General features: G+C 41.5%; 1 protein-coding gene across 1 annotated transcript; it reads right to left on the bottom strand.

The window, feature by feature from the left end:
- Window positions 1–5,586: 5,586 nt before the first annotated feature.
- On the bottom strand, window positions 5,587–8,749 carry LOC144528808 (1-acylglycerol-3-phosphate O-acyltransferase ABHD5-like). The gene is made up of 7 exons (XM_078267645.1): window positions 8,646–8,749; window positions 7,968–8,050; window positions 7,339–7,741; window positions 6,965–7,116; window positions 6,381–6,492; window positions 6,119–6,299; window positions 5,587–5,956 (listed from the first exon to the last, which is right to left on the bottom strand). Exons 1-7 carry the CDS (start codon window positions 8,687–8,689, stop codon window positions 5,837–5,839), a joined length of 1,095 nt encoding a protein of 364 aa, XP_078123771.1. The 5' UTR covers window positions 8,690–8,749; the 3' UTR covers window positions 5,587–5,836.
- Between the last annotated feature and the right edge of the window lie 5,677 nt (window positions 8,750–14,426).

Below are 14,426 nucleotides of genomic sequence, written 5' to 3'. Positions count from 1 at the left end.
AACATGTTTCATATGGCAAGGTGTAGGCAGCTATGTGAGTCCAGATACGTTTCTGTGGTTTCTACATTGGATGCTGTGTGGTATTAAGGGGATTAATCTGGCAGACAGCCAGGGAAACACCATCTACAGACACTACGCTCACAGCAGCAGACAGATTATCTGGTTCTGGCATGTCAGTGCGCATTAACAGTAGAGGTTTGTTCAAGTTAATCCTTAACTGACATTTGAACTGATGCAAAACAGTATTTTCTTTTCCTTAAATTTGTATTAAAACTACTAAGATAATCCTCTGAAATGTAGTAGTGGAAGCATAAGTACCTCCAAATTGCACCTAAAGCTACATTAATCATTTGAAAAGCCCTCTTTTCTTAAAGTAGCTCTTCTTTTTTTCATCCAACACATGTGCTTTCTGACAGCAGTAATATCATTATTATCATTGCACCATTATTGCAGTTGGATCCTGGGAATTATGTGAAATATGTATGTCCCTTTTTTTATATTCTATGGTCTTTATCTGGAAGGGTGTGTCTGTCAGCGGAACATTTAATCTTAAGGCTGAACTCCTGTCAACGGAGCGGCTGATAAAACTGCTTTGAGGAGCAAAGCCTCCCCAACACACACACACACACACACACACACACACACACACACACACACACACACACACACACACACACACACACACACACACACACACACACACACACACACACACACACACACACACACACACACACCTCCATTATTGTAAAACTTTATTTATTTGTGACTATGCCCAACCAGCACGCATGCACTCACACACACACAGTTGGTCTCAGTACAGACACTGTTTGGCCTTCTGATGGACTTTTTTCTTACCTGACATTGAAAAGTGTGTGTGATGCTTTCTTGATGTGTGTGTGTACATTTGATTTTACTGTAGGCTTGTTCAGAGTGTTGAAACTGTGTTTGCCCATCTCACACAATGTGAAACCAAGAACTGCCAGAGGGAGAGAGGGAGAGACAGAGAGAGAGACAGACAGACAGACCGACAGAGAGACAGAGAGAGAGAGAAAGAGAGAGAGACAGAGAGAGAGAGAGAGAGAGACAGAGAGAGAGAGCCTGGGAAAAGGCAAACAGGAGAGGGAGGGTATAAAAGGTTCAAACATGGAAATTCAAATGATATGACCTGGAATAGAAGGAGCAGACAGCAGCAGGGAAAAGGCAAGGAAAAGAATGTGATGGAAAAAAAAAACAAAAAACGGTGGGCACTGTGAAGAAAGCAGGACCCAGCTGGAAAACACTGGGTATAAAAAGGCAGTCACAACACTTCTGCTAAACAGGAAATCATAAAGCAGCACAGCACAGAGGCAGAGAGCTGCAGGTTAGCCTTAAAGTTGCAGCTTTAAGAATGTGAGAATTGAATTGACAATAGAGAGGTCTTATTTATTTCTAGGACATCAGTGGGGACTTCCTCGCAAGCCAAGTCCTTTGGGTTCTAAAGTACACCTGCTTTTAACGATCTTAGATATGAGAATAGCCTTTTGGATTTTTACCGAAGCGTGTTTTTATAAGAGCCCATCGAGACTCCTAAACCGTGAGACAGAAATTCTGGCAGGAAGCTCTTTGTTTCTGAAGTAATTAACAATTATAGCCAGTGGCCTTTTTTTTCAAATTAGGTAAAAAGCCTGGAGGTTGACAATAAACAGTCACTGTTTGGTTTAGAGGAGAACTTAATTGATTTTACACTTTTTTAATCGGTCTCTTATAAAGGCTCTGACACACCAACCCGATGGCCGAATAATACGTCTCCATAACAGCAGGCGGCGCTAATCTGTATTGTCGCCCAAAAAATGAAAACCGACAGCTGATTGGACGAACGCGTCACGTGGGTCTGGCTGCTCCCGGATTTTACAACCGAGCCTAATGGCAGCTTCGTTCGGAATACGATCTCATATTTTACGAAGATAGTTCACTGAAACGTGTTTCTGAAAACATTTTAAGCGAGAAATAGACCATGCAGTTGCTGAATCTGTCTTCATTTCAGATCGACAAAGGTCAGTTTAAAAGATTTTCGTCAGATTTTGAGAGGCGTTAGTCAGGCTCATCCCGCTCGTCATTTCTGGGTTAGCGCTCCACCAATCAGATTGGCCATTGAGTCCGACTGCCCGCCTTCCGATTCAACCTGTCAAATCGGCCCAAATGAAGGCAGACGGCTCCTCCGACTGACAACGGCACGGAACACACTGAACAGACTCGAGTCACTGACCTCGCCAGACTGTCCGACGGCTGATAATCGGGTTGGTGTGTCAGGGCCTTAAGTCCTCCAACTTCCAGTTGCCACTGGAGATCACTGGAGTACTCTTTTTAAAGTTCTGTTTACCGTGTTTACAGCCTCAGTATATATAAATTAGCCATCTCAACACGGAATACTAATGGTAATGGAATAATGTGTATAAATAAGGGAATGAAGAAGGCCCAGCTGTATTTTTAAATCAATGTAATCAAACAGTTGGAAGAAGCATGGAAATCTGCTTGGTGACAGGCTATCGCTCCAAGACCAGATTTAGATCTAAAGAATTAATGGTTGAAGTGAAGGGAAATAAATGACCCGCTTTACAGGATTTTATGAATCAGCAGCACTTCAGCATCAGTCCCAGTGTTGTCACTAATGAGTCTCAATGTAAAAGTCTCAATGCCTCGTTGGATCCATTTCACTCCTTCTGCGAGGAGAAGTCATCACATCGACATGCTTATTCCTGTGCTGTGTCTGTAGAGAATAGCCAACCAGCTGGCAAACTCCAGCTCTGGTTCTGTTACTTTTCTTTTTTCCTGATGCACTGAGTCAGAATTGAAATCCTGTGATCATTAGACTCTTGGCACCTTTGGTGTAATGTGAGCGCTGTGAGGTGCTGTGAAGTGCTCTCATTGCATAAAGGCTAAGCATTTTGGAAGTTCTGGCAAAATAACTGGGTAAACAGATATTCCTTTCAACACAGTCGTGCTGCTGACTTAATTAAAATATTGTCCTCTTTTTTTTGTGAAAATGTCAGTCTGGCTGCCAACTCTGGGGTATAAATAAATCTCTGGACTGTAAATATCATCAGTCACTCATAAGCGGACTATAATTGTTTGGTTTAGACAAGAGCGTGATGCATGCATCTCATTACACTAGTGGATTGTCACATGAAAAAAAGAACTGCATTTTTATGGGGCTTCTGCACTGAGGTGATGGATACCTTTCATATGATGCACAACAAAAAAAAGTGGTGCTGGTCCAGGATAGCCTTTAGAAAGACTCCATGCTCATTTATATCATAATTTGTGTTCAAGTAAAGGACTAAAACTATGGGTTAGGACCCAAAAAGAGTCAGAAAAATGAGTGAGTTTCAGTTCGGTCTTGCAGATCAGAGCGAGATATCACTGTTAGCTGTTAAAACTGAGCTCCTGATGCTTTGGCGGCACAAACCTGCATGTGGTGGTACTGATTAAAGATAAACTGAGAGCTGATAGGCTGCCAGCAACAGTGTGTGTTTCTGTGTGCGAACACCTTTTATGTGCAGTTATTTCAGGCCTTCAAGCTTTCAATTCTATCCAACCCCAGTATGAAAGCTCCCGTCACGCTGACAGAGAGACATAACGAATAAGCCTGCAGGCTTATTAAGTGAGTAATATGGACAGAGGCCTGGGCACATTATGCGTGCACATCTCCATCCCAGAGAGGCTGCGCACATGTAGCTCCCGCTGAATGTTCCTGCCTTGACAAGCAGCCAGCCAGCGTCTTGAAGAAAACAAGCAACCCATAATTACCCCATCCAACCACTGCATCACTTCCTGCAGGTGGAGATCCAAAAGACTGTCTCCGTGGCTACCCTGTTGCCAGGAGACAGTTCGGGTGGGCCAGGTTTATGACAGAGACAGACAGAAGTAACAGAGAATAAACTAACATATATCCAGGTTATCAAGTGTCTCCTCCATTACTTTACTAAACTGCAGCCTTAACTGCCATCTTTCATCTTCTGCATCAAGATGTGGGAGACATTCATTAGAATATAAAGGCACTGTATTAAAAAGTGCCTTGTTGAGGGTTCTTGTAAACAAACTCAAGTTATGTTTGCATTTTGTGTTCATCACCAAAAGGCATTGTATGCATTCTTGATGTCTAACAAATGTGTTGAGTGCATTTCCTTCCGTCTGACAATGTTATTGAGTTATGAGTGCAATTCTAAATAGGTACACTTTTAAAGTGTAGGCACAACTGAATCAAGAGAGAAACTATGTTGTCCACTGCAATAAAGCCACTTGACAGACCTTGTATGTATTTTAATATTATGACTTCCGTTTTCACTTGTAGTACCATATTCTGCCAGGAGAATGCATTACAGTATAGAAATGGTAAAATATGAGTTTAGTGTAGGAGTATAAAAATGCAACTAACAAACCCACAACATGTCAAAGACAAATGTCCATTTAAAGTGCTCATATTAGGCTCATTTTCAGGTTCTTATTGTATTTAGAGGTTGTACCAGAATAGGTTAATGTGGTTTAATTTTCAGAAAACACCATATTTTTGTTGTAGTGAACATTGCTGCAGCTCCTCTTTTCACCCTGTGTGTTGAGCTCTCTGTTTTAGCTACAGAGTGAGACGTCTCACTTCTGTTCCATCTTTGTTGGGAGTCACACATGCGCAGTAAGTACTGCTAGCCAGTCAGAAGCAGAGTATGAGGGCGTGCCATGCTAGCAGCTAGGGGAGCATTATAACGTGTTACAAAGTGACGCATGTTCGTTACAGAAGTAAAGGCTGGTCTACAACAGAGCTGTTTGGAGCAGTTTGTGAGCAGCGTTTTCTCTGGAAGATGGTAAGTCCCTTTGGGGTGGACTTTGATCTTTTTCACTTTGTAAACCTATAACATGCACAAAAAAAGATATATAACACAATAATGGAAAGGGGAAACGCCAATAAGAATAATATGAGCACTTTAAAACTATGGCTTTCTTGTTCCAGGTATTTTTTCAGACTTGCATATTCACAAAATTGTAGGTTTCCTAGTACATAACCAAGTTGTTTAACTCATGTCGACCCCCTTGAAACAGGTTTATTTTTAGTTCAACACACATCTCTGACCCTATTCTGTCACTGCCGTTGTGACTTTAGCAGAGCAGAGTGTCATGCTGCTCTTAAAGCATCACTGTCCAGGTCTCCTGAGTAGGTCACTCGACTCAATATATGCATGTGAGGGCACTTTGTATGGGATTCACTGTTACCCTTCTGCAAAGGAGAGGGGAGACAACGTGCCTATGCTGCTACTGTGCTGCCACCTGCTGGCCGCTCTCAGTCACAGTGTCTCCAGAGAAGTTGACAAGTTCCGTGGAAAATACACCAGCCCTTTGCCCTATACACTTCTCCCTCAGATCTCTCACAAAATGGGTAAGGGGTCAAAAAAAGAACATCCTGTGTACTTTGCCTAGACCTCAACCCAAAACAAGATATTCCCTTGAGGGATGATTTCCCTTTTTTTTCCCCCCCCTTTCTTTTTTTAACAGAAGAGTTGCCCAATAGTTTCTCAGATTATTTAGCACTGACTGCTCTAAACCCCTTGAGGACACAAAAAAAAACTAAGTGAGCAACAAAGACTGCATGTCACATTTATTTACAAAAAAAAAAAAAAAAAAACTTGACATGAGGTTGACCCCAAGCCTTACGAATAGCGAGTGAAGTGTCCTCAGTCGGTTATGGTTCTCTCTTAAGAGTAAGTGCATGATAAAGAGGCTTGCAGTTAAACAGCTGAGGCTGTGTAATAAGTTTGGGTTCGTTAAACCATGTGCCCTCCTGTGAGTCGTCTGAATGAGGGAGCTCTCACTGCTTCGTTCCCTCACCTCGGCTTTTCTTCTCCGTCCCAGCGAGGATATGAAGGACCGTCTGGTTGAAGTCATCGGGCTGGTCGGCGAAAACGTAATGGCCTGCTCCTCTGATGACCTTTACAAACACAAACACACAGTTGAACAGAAAGAGTCAGCTGTTTAGAGATAAAGCTGTCATGGTTCACAGGTAAACTCTGACATGAATATTTTTCTTTTTAAAACCACATTTTGAAGAGAAGTTGCAACAAAAAAAAAAACTCATTTAAAAAGAACCTACCATGATTTGCACATCTGGTCTGGTTTTCTTTAACGCGTATCCAGAGTCACTGTCAATGCTGGAGCGTGATCCATAGATGAAAGAAATGGGAATGTCAGCCTGCACTTGGTTGATCCTCTCCAGCATGGGCCTCTTAGCCCAACCATAGGGAATGGTCATGTTCTTAAAGGCCGTTTCTCCACTGAAACAGAGAAAAAAAATCATATTGGAGAGAAATAAAAAAGTACCAGTGTACAGTATATCGGCTTAAAAGGTTTCCCACCTTGGTGTCTGGGCATTTAGATGGTAGATGTAGTCAGATACTGTGTTGTCGTCAAACACGGAAGAGTATTTCTGCTTGAAATCTGACCTGACTGTCTGGACCAGCATTGGACCTGAGAGATATCAGTACGATAACTTCAAACAAACCAGACCACTGACAAGAAAACTAGCAGCCCTCTACTAACCTCTGCATTGCATTTCATGTTTTGTGCCACGCAGATGCCAAACAGTTGGGAGTTTTCAGAAATTCTTTCAAAAGCCGATGACAGAAATAGAGAAATGATGATGATTCAACAAGTTCATCTTTTTCAGTCAAGTGAAAACAATCTAAGCGATGACAACGCAGAGCCAGGCAAACAAGTAGTAACATCCTTTTTTAGGAAGCAAAAGGGTTTACAGGAATGCTTTTTTTATGTGGAAAACCATTTCAAAACAATCGTACACTACTACTGGCATGGGGTGGTATAGGCATGTTTAGCAAGCCAAGCCTCAAATTTAGTATACTGAATATGAAATGGAAGTAAAAAATACATGTGTGTTTATGTGCGTGTGTGTGTGTGTGTGTGTGTGTGTGTGTGTTTTGACCTAGAGGCCCAGCCAGTCTGAGTCCAGCCAGAGGGTTGAAGGGGCTCATAACAGCCCCCATGGCTCTGATCCACACTGGGATGGAGTTGTGGTTGGGGTTCTCTGGACGTGCTGGGAACCCCCATGGCTCCACTAGCAGCAGATGTTTTACCCTGTGCACACACACAGTTAGATTTTAATTACAAATCTCCACATTTGTAACAAAGTATGTAAAAAGACAGTGAACATAATCATTTCACAGACCTTTGAGGACTATAAGTTTACACTCGGCATGAATTTGATAACATGTATTCCAAAAATAATATAAAAAGGAGTTCTGAAGATACTGTGTGGCTAGTTCTTCACTAAACACTAAATAAAACACACCAAAGCACCTGTGTGGGTATTTGAGTGTGTAGGCAGCAGACAGGTATCCTCCGAGGTTGTGTCCCAGCAGCACCATTTCCTCCAGTCCCACCTTCTCCCTCCACTCCTCCAGGGCCGACACAAACTGCTCCTCAGCCCCCTCAGGGTCTGCGCTGAACTGGGGGTGGCTGCTCCTGCCGAAGCCCAGCAGGTCTAGAGTGTAGACCAGTCCACTGCTGGAGAGAGAGTCCAGGTTTTGGGCCCAAAGAGCAACCCCACCTCCAAAGCCATGCAGCAGAACCAAAGGGGGCCTGGGCTGGACAAGGGGCCGGGAAGGAGCGCATGGCGGTGGCTGAGTGAAAAAAGCCAAGGTCCACAGATAGTTGCTGTTGGATATCCGGACGTGCTGCCTGGAGAAAGGCAGCTTCACACCTGCAGTTTGGGACAGAGGGGTCCTTACTGCTTCAGATTCATTAGACTGAGAGGTGGTTTGTTCAACAACCAGTTCTGGTATTTTTTACCCTTTTTTATAAGACAAAAATATTAAAAGAAATTGCAGACACCAAATCCTCTCAGCATTTAGACAATGCCAAAACTTTTAACTGGAAACCACCCAACGTTGTATCAGTGGTTCAACAGCTCTTTAAGGCCCACTTACTCTTGAGCATTTTTTCCTCTGCATCTTTCAGCTGAGAAGGAGAAGTGGGGCACCAAGAGGGAAGCCAACTTGATATCCAGGAGCTGTGATTCAGACAGCAGACATGCACAGGCAGGCAGACAGAACATGTAAAGTACATGCAAACACAGGCAAAGGCAAACTATACATTGAACTTTGACCAGATTACAATTCTGCTATCAGTGCTGAAGGAATGCAATCAATAAAGAAAGACTTAAGAACTTACAAAATAGTAGCCATTGCTCAATTCGGCATGCAAAATGCATCAAAAGACAGTTACACCAATATTTGGAACAGAGAGGCAGGTGGAGATTTCATCAACGAATTAAAAAAAAGTTGGTCTTTTTATACCTATCTGCCTAATGGAAAACGTACGTTACCTGAGAAGATACCGATCGATTTCAATTGTTTCAACGTTATTTGGATATCTGACAGAAACATAATATTACACACTTTTAACAGAGGTTTAGATAGTGTACATTTGTAAAGAAAGCTAACGTTACTCCGGAGGGTGTCAGTACTAGCTGGTTGTAGTTGGGTAACTTACTGTCATCACAAAACAGACGGCATTCAAAGAGAGAAACAACAGGCAAACTTACAAAACCAACCACGGTATGAAGGCAATTTAAAATTAAAGCGTTTTTAAGCAGTAAAACTTACCACTGTTCCTTGGTAGGTTGTATCTCCTCAGCCATCCTTCGCATGGTAGTTTGTGATTCTGCTCGCGACAGTCCGTAGCATAGACTGTAAATATTAACAGTCTATGGTGGCAGAGCCCTTAGTAGTCAGCATTTATTGCGATGCGTTCAGTGACATTAAGTAAATAATTAAATCTACAATTAGATGTAAAAAATTACAACTAAGAACAACATACCATTTTACCAAGTATGCATCTGTGCAGCATTTGAATACTTTCGAATGCATTATGGTAAACAGAAATATTAATGTAAACTTATAAGTGTTCCTGACAGTTTAGCACTCGGGGAATTTTTTGTCAATTCGTTGGATGGCTTTCAGAGGGCTCAACGTTTGTATGTCCAACTACATATGAAGGCAGCAGCGTGGTCTGATTTTCACAACCTTCTACCCGTGAAAGTGCGTTGTACTCCCAGTTACAGTTTTCACGTCACACACACATAAACAACAATGTCGACCCTTTTGATGCTGTACAGATGCCGGTGATTAACTGTGAGAAGTAGACATACATAGGCAACGTAAAGAACAATACACATACGATTGTGTACTACTACAGGTTATGTTTATTAAATTAAGCCCACAATATGTTGCCGACTAGAAATCGCTAGTATCAGCTAGCGCGAGCTAACGTCAACGGTAGGTAGCCGCTAGCTAACGCTAATGCTAGCTAGAAGGGTTTGTCGTGACTTTGCCTGGAACGCTACAAAGTTGTGAGTCGTGACTTGAAGACGTAGCTAGCTAAAAAATGTGTCTGGAACGCAGCATGAATCTCTGCCGACCTGTGATCCCCGTGCTCTGAGGTCATGACTCCGCCATCCTAGTAAAAAACAATATAGCAAACGGTACCGAACACAGGTCTTGTTTTAGTTTGCTAGGAGAAATCTCTTCATCCAGTTTATGCTAACTTCGCGAAGTTGTGCTTTACATTTGATTCGTTAAGAGGCGTTTAGGCACTGCGCCAAACCGTATTAAGTAATAAGTTATGCAGCTGACTCCTCCAATAGCTTCCTACAACAGAGGTAACGTTAATATTGTATAACAAATTATACAACATAGTTTAACATCTAAATCTGTAAATAAATATGATGAATTAAACAATTCAACATTGAAAACATTAGTGTAAAATTCAAGTTTCATCCAATTTGTTGGGCTAGCATATTAGCATGACTGACCCAAATTGAACTGAATAACATTACAACATTAATGGTAATTATGATTGTTAAGGTCACTTTTAAAAAAATATATATTTGGCATTTATACTTTTTTTTTTTCTTGAACATTACTGAGTAAATGCCATTTCACACACGAGCTAAACATGGCCTATTTCTATGCATAGGCTACATATAACATTTTGGCTAGTTTTTGATTATCTTGAAGCATATTGTGTTGTGAAATACTGTATTATACTTTTTCAAATATAAGTTTTTACTAAACAACTGGTTAAGGCTTATGCTGCTGTGAAAATAGAATTAGAATGAAATACACCAACAGAAATGTTCCAAATATTGCCTGGAAGAGCTGAAAAATAAATCTGTTTGCATCTTGTGCAATGTCAAACCAAGGTAGATGACTTTGGCTTTTCTTAAACTAATATCTAGGCTAATAATAGACAGGAAAACCTCAATTGCTGGCATATAGATTAAACCTTTGCTTATCTGCATGCATTTCATACTATAATTTAAGATAAGGAAGGAGATTAAAACGAAAGTTAATTTTATTCATTATCCTCAAGGACTTGAGTGGTACAGTATGATCCTGCTGCTGTGGGAATAGCGCTTCTTCTATCTCACTTTTTATTTTTTCTAACTTTTACTCTTACTGTGAATTTCATTAAATCCTAAAAGGAGTTAATCTTAGAGATTTACAGAGGTATGACCCTTGAACATGTCAGGAGCGCCATTCAAGAAAGGATTTCTTTAGTCGGTGTTTGCTGACTAGAGTTATTTGTGTCTTTTGGAAGACCTCTGGAACTGGGAGCCCCCTAACGAACCCTAGATTTAAATTAGTCTACAAACAACATACATTATAAACATGGTGGCAAGACACTGTGTATGTAATCACTTTTCAATCACAGTGAAAAACTGAAAAACAGCCACTCTTTCTCAAAAATGATTTGTGATTTTCTCTCACAGGTCTTGGACTATTTGAGGAGAGCCCAACCAGTCCACAAGGTGGCGTACTTGTGTTCTATTAGTATATACACACACACACACACACACACACACACACACACACACACACACACACACACACACATTCTCTGGGTACTTTGTCCTTTATTCCTCAACACAATTTTCCTCTCATACCACCCACTTCTGGTGACTCTCGGACTATGGGCTGGCTGAGTGGTTCCTGAGTGGTTCATTTCCTTCACTCTCATACATGCACACACTCTTTCTCTCTGTGTTACTGCCCGTTCACTCTGCTGAGCACTCAAAATGTCATAAGCCAGTAGACAATGAAGCTGTAGTCAAGCCCATAGAGTTGCAGTAGTATAAGGGCTGTAGCTGTCTGGAGACCAGAAGCTAAGTGAAGCTTTTTACTGAGACGGCGGCACAAAGCTGCAGCATGGGGCCGGCCTGCTCAGTGAGTCTCACAACTAAATGCTAGTCATGCTAGCTAGAGGTTACACCGCATATCCTCTTCCTCTCGTTTTATCAAATGCATAAAATCAGTAACCCATGGTCTGGCAGTAAATTGACTTAACAAAAGTCTGTTGAGTCTCATCACTCCTGGGACAATCAGGAGGACATTTCACAAACAGGCAAATCCATTACAATTTGGTCTAAATTGTCTCATTGTGTAATCTAACTGATTGTCCTTGGAGGTGTAGCGTCAACTCAGTAAGTACTTTACTGTAGTGGGAGCAGGCATCCTGTGGAGGAGCATGCAGACATCTGTAGAAATATGACACAAATGTTCACAATGCCATGCAGTGCAGACTTAGGCTTTTATCCAGTGATATAAATACTTGCGTCTTAAAGTCATGTTTACGTCATTATCTTGTCAACCTGAATACATTTAAAAAAAAAAAAAAACACTGAAGTTTGTACAGTAACCAAATACAGTCCCCCACGTTATTAAAATGACCAAAGCATAGGTGGCCTGAAGAAAACTGTGCTTGGATTTCAAGTGATTACTCCGTTCTATCCAAGTGTCCCAGAAAGCCATGACAGTGAGTCAGCATGCACAATACCAGGACCCTGAAACTGAAGCAGCTAAATAGAAATCAGTCATCATTAATCTAATTAGTTTCATTATTTACACCTGTGCTTTTCCTACTGTGATGTATATACAATATACTATGAGAATTAGTAACATGAACTGAAAACATTTAATATGTAGTAAGAAACCCACACAGGCGTTTTCACTTATGCCAAATAGACGTGTGTGTGTGTGTGTGTGTGTGTGTGTGTGTGTGTGTGTGTGTGTGTGTGTGTGTGTGTGTGTGATCAGTATGCCCATTTTCTGCTCACAGTGAACTGTTCTGGAGTCAGCTTATTAGGTCTGATTCGTACAAGGTTAGTACAGACCCACTGTAGATTAGTCAGTTAGCTGTAAGCACAAACTTCACTCTGTCATGCCCCAAGTTTTTGGGGCATGGCCCGGTGCAGTATGGGTAATAAGAGTGACCAAGCTGTTAGCAGAAGATGGAAAGGGGATGGAGGAGAGGCGGAGGGTCTGTCTGGTTGCTAGGATACGTGGTTGGCGCCAACAGCGGATATGATTTATAATGGCCAGTCTCACTGTCTCGCTTTCTCTGCTAGTTTCCTCCTTCGTCTCCTCCCTCTCACTTTTCCACTGACTCTCTCCATCCTCTACCCTCATTTCTATCCTCAGCATCTCTACGGGTCTATTAACTGGCCCTGTCTGATCTGATCTGAGTTCTTACTGCTGGCATTAGTCAGGGCTATTATTTATATGGGTGTTCCTGATATTCTCCCCTGTGTCCACCATGAGCATGCTGAGACAAATTTCAAGCAACTTCAGTTGATTGGGCAATAACGACTCATTTTGAATCCACCTCTTTACGGTCTTGTGGGTCATACATACACACTATAATTATATGTGCAGCAACTCCCGTGCACGTATGTATGAGCGCTCATGTTCACATGATCATGCATGAGCTGCACCCACATGAATGGATGATATCGATTTGCAGAGACTTGAACCACCTCGGGATGTGAAAAATTCTCAGGGACAAATAAAGTGTGAGGAAGGAGGAGGCACACAGCCATGCAAAGGAAACAAAGAGATAAAAGGGGAGATGGAGGGCCATATGTAAGATAAAAGGATGTTATACGGATATAAGGATGTAGGGATGTTCAAAGCAGTTTTTGATAAAGATGGGTTTTTAAAGACGGATGCCAGCTCTTAAAATATATTTCTGTGCCAAAAGTGTTTGTCTCAGAACAGTATTCAGATGACCATGAGACCCTGAAATGTTCTACTAAAAGACGGACTTAATAAAATGACCTTTGTGTTAGTGGCTCCTTTAAGCGGAGTGACACAGGTTGCACTGCATATGTGAGAGTCGCTCGATGGTGTTTTAAGCCCCCAACGTCTCCTTCCAGGCAGCACTTCGACCGTTGACTTCAAGGCACCTCACCTTAACCCTAACCCTAAACACAGCACTTATTACAAATTTTTAATGGTATGTGTATTTTTTAAAGCGTAACTCTCGCCAAAATGCAACCTAGGGTCTTTTTGTGAATGTACCCGAGTCAAACTTTCGTTTAAAAGCATATTTAGGACGGAATCGCCACTTTTAAGATTTACCATATTTTTGTTTTTCGGTCAAATGGCCTTTTGAATGGGAGTGCTAGGGGCACTTTTATGCTAGCCTCAAAATAGCTATTTTTAAAACACTAAGAAGGCTCGACACAACATGAAACCTTGCTTGAAGTATCACCAGGGACTCTACACCTCAACAAAAGCATTGAGAACATTGTTTGTGTACACAGAGTTTACTAAAAAGAAAGGTTTTGACGCGCTTAAAGCACCGATAAACATGAAAGTCATCTGTATTTGCAAGCCAATATGGTTTATGTTGCTGTGGATTTATGTTTGACACAAAGGGATTAATGGGAGTCCTGCTGTAGACACCTACAGCATATGTTTTGATTTATGGTACGAAGGATTTAACCTGCTGATAGCACCACAGCAATGTATCGTACGTTATCAGGCCAGTTGTCAGTAATTGTGTTCATATTCTTTCATTTACTTTGTCATAAAGAGTGACCGTGGGATATGCATGTACTAACATAACTAAAGTTGCATCCTGGTAGCTTCCATTTCAAAATGTCTCATTACTAAATATAAAATACTACTGCGCAATGGCCGTATTTATTTAATTTCATTCCTTGTGATGGACAGCGGGGACCAGTGAGCAGAATGTTTGCAGTGGGCATGGCTTTGTTAGATGTGTGTTACTAAAAGGCTGCTGAGTCTTCTTCTACTTCCTTATAGAATAGCAGTGTTTTCCCTAACTTTGTGGAAGACTTAGGTACACGTACTTGGCGGGGGCTTTGGGCATCCTTCCTCAAGAAAAGGTTATGTTTAAAAAAAAAAAAAAGAAGCAATTTCCCCATACATTTTGTGTCTCTTTGTGGGTTTTTGCATCTCTTTGTAGTCGTGTTTTGTCTCTATTTGGTCATTTTTGTTTTCTTTGGGATTGTTTTGGGTCTCTGTGGTCATTTGGCATCTCTTTGTAGTCGCTTTGTGTCCTTTTGTGGTAGTTTTGCA

Source organism: Sander vitreus, chromosome 14 (genome assembly GCF_031162955.1).
Source record: "Sander vitreus isolate 19-12246 chromosome 14, sanVit1, whole genome shotgun sequence".
In the NCBI taxonomy this organism is placed as follows: domain Eukaryota; kingdom Metazoa; phylum Chordata; class Actinopteri; order Perciformes; family Percidae; genus Sander; species Sander vitreus.
Note: the sequence above shows the minus strand (reverse complement) of the source record. Positions and strands in the feature narration are given on the sequence as shown.

What these genes read in the sequence shown, in the direction of transcription:
- LOC144528808 (XM_078267645.1), bottom strand. Translation starts at nt 8,689, where the DNA reads ATGCGAAGGATGGCTGAGGAGATACAACCTACCAAGGAACAGTG. An exon ending in ACACTCAAATACCCACACAG is followed by an intron (nt 7,117 to 7,338) that starts GTGCTTTGGTGT and finishes GTGTGTGCACAG; the next exon opens with GGTAAAACATCTGCTGCTAG. An exon ending in CAGACTGGCTGGGCCTCTAG is followed by an intron (nt 6,493 to 6,964) that starts GTCAAAACACAC and finishes GATATCTCTCAG; the next exon opens with GTCCAATGCTGGTCCAGACA.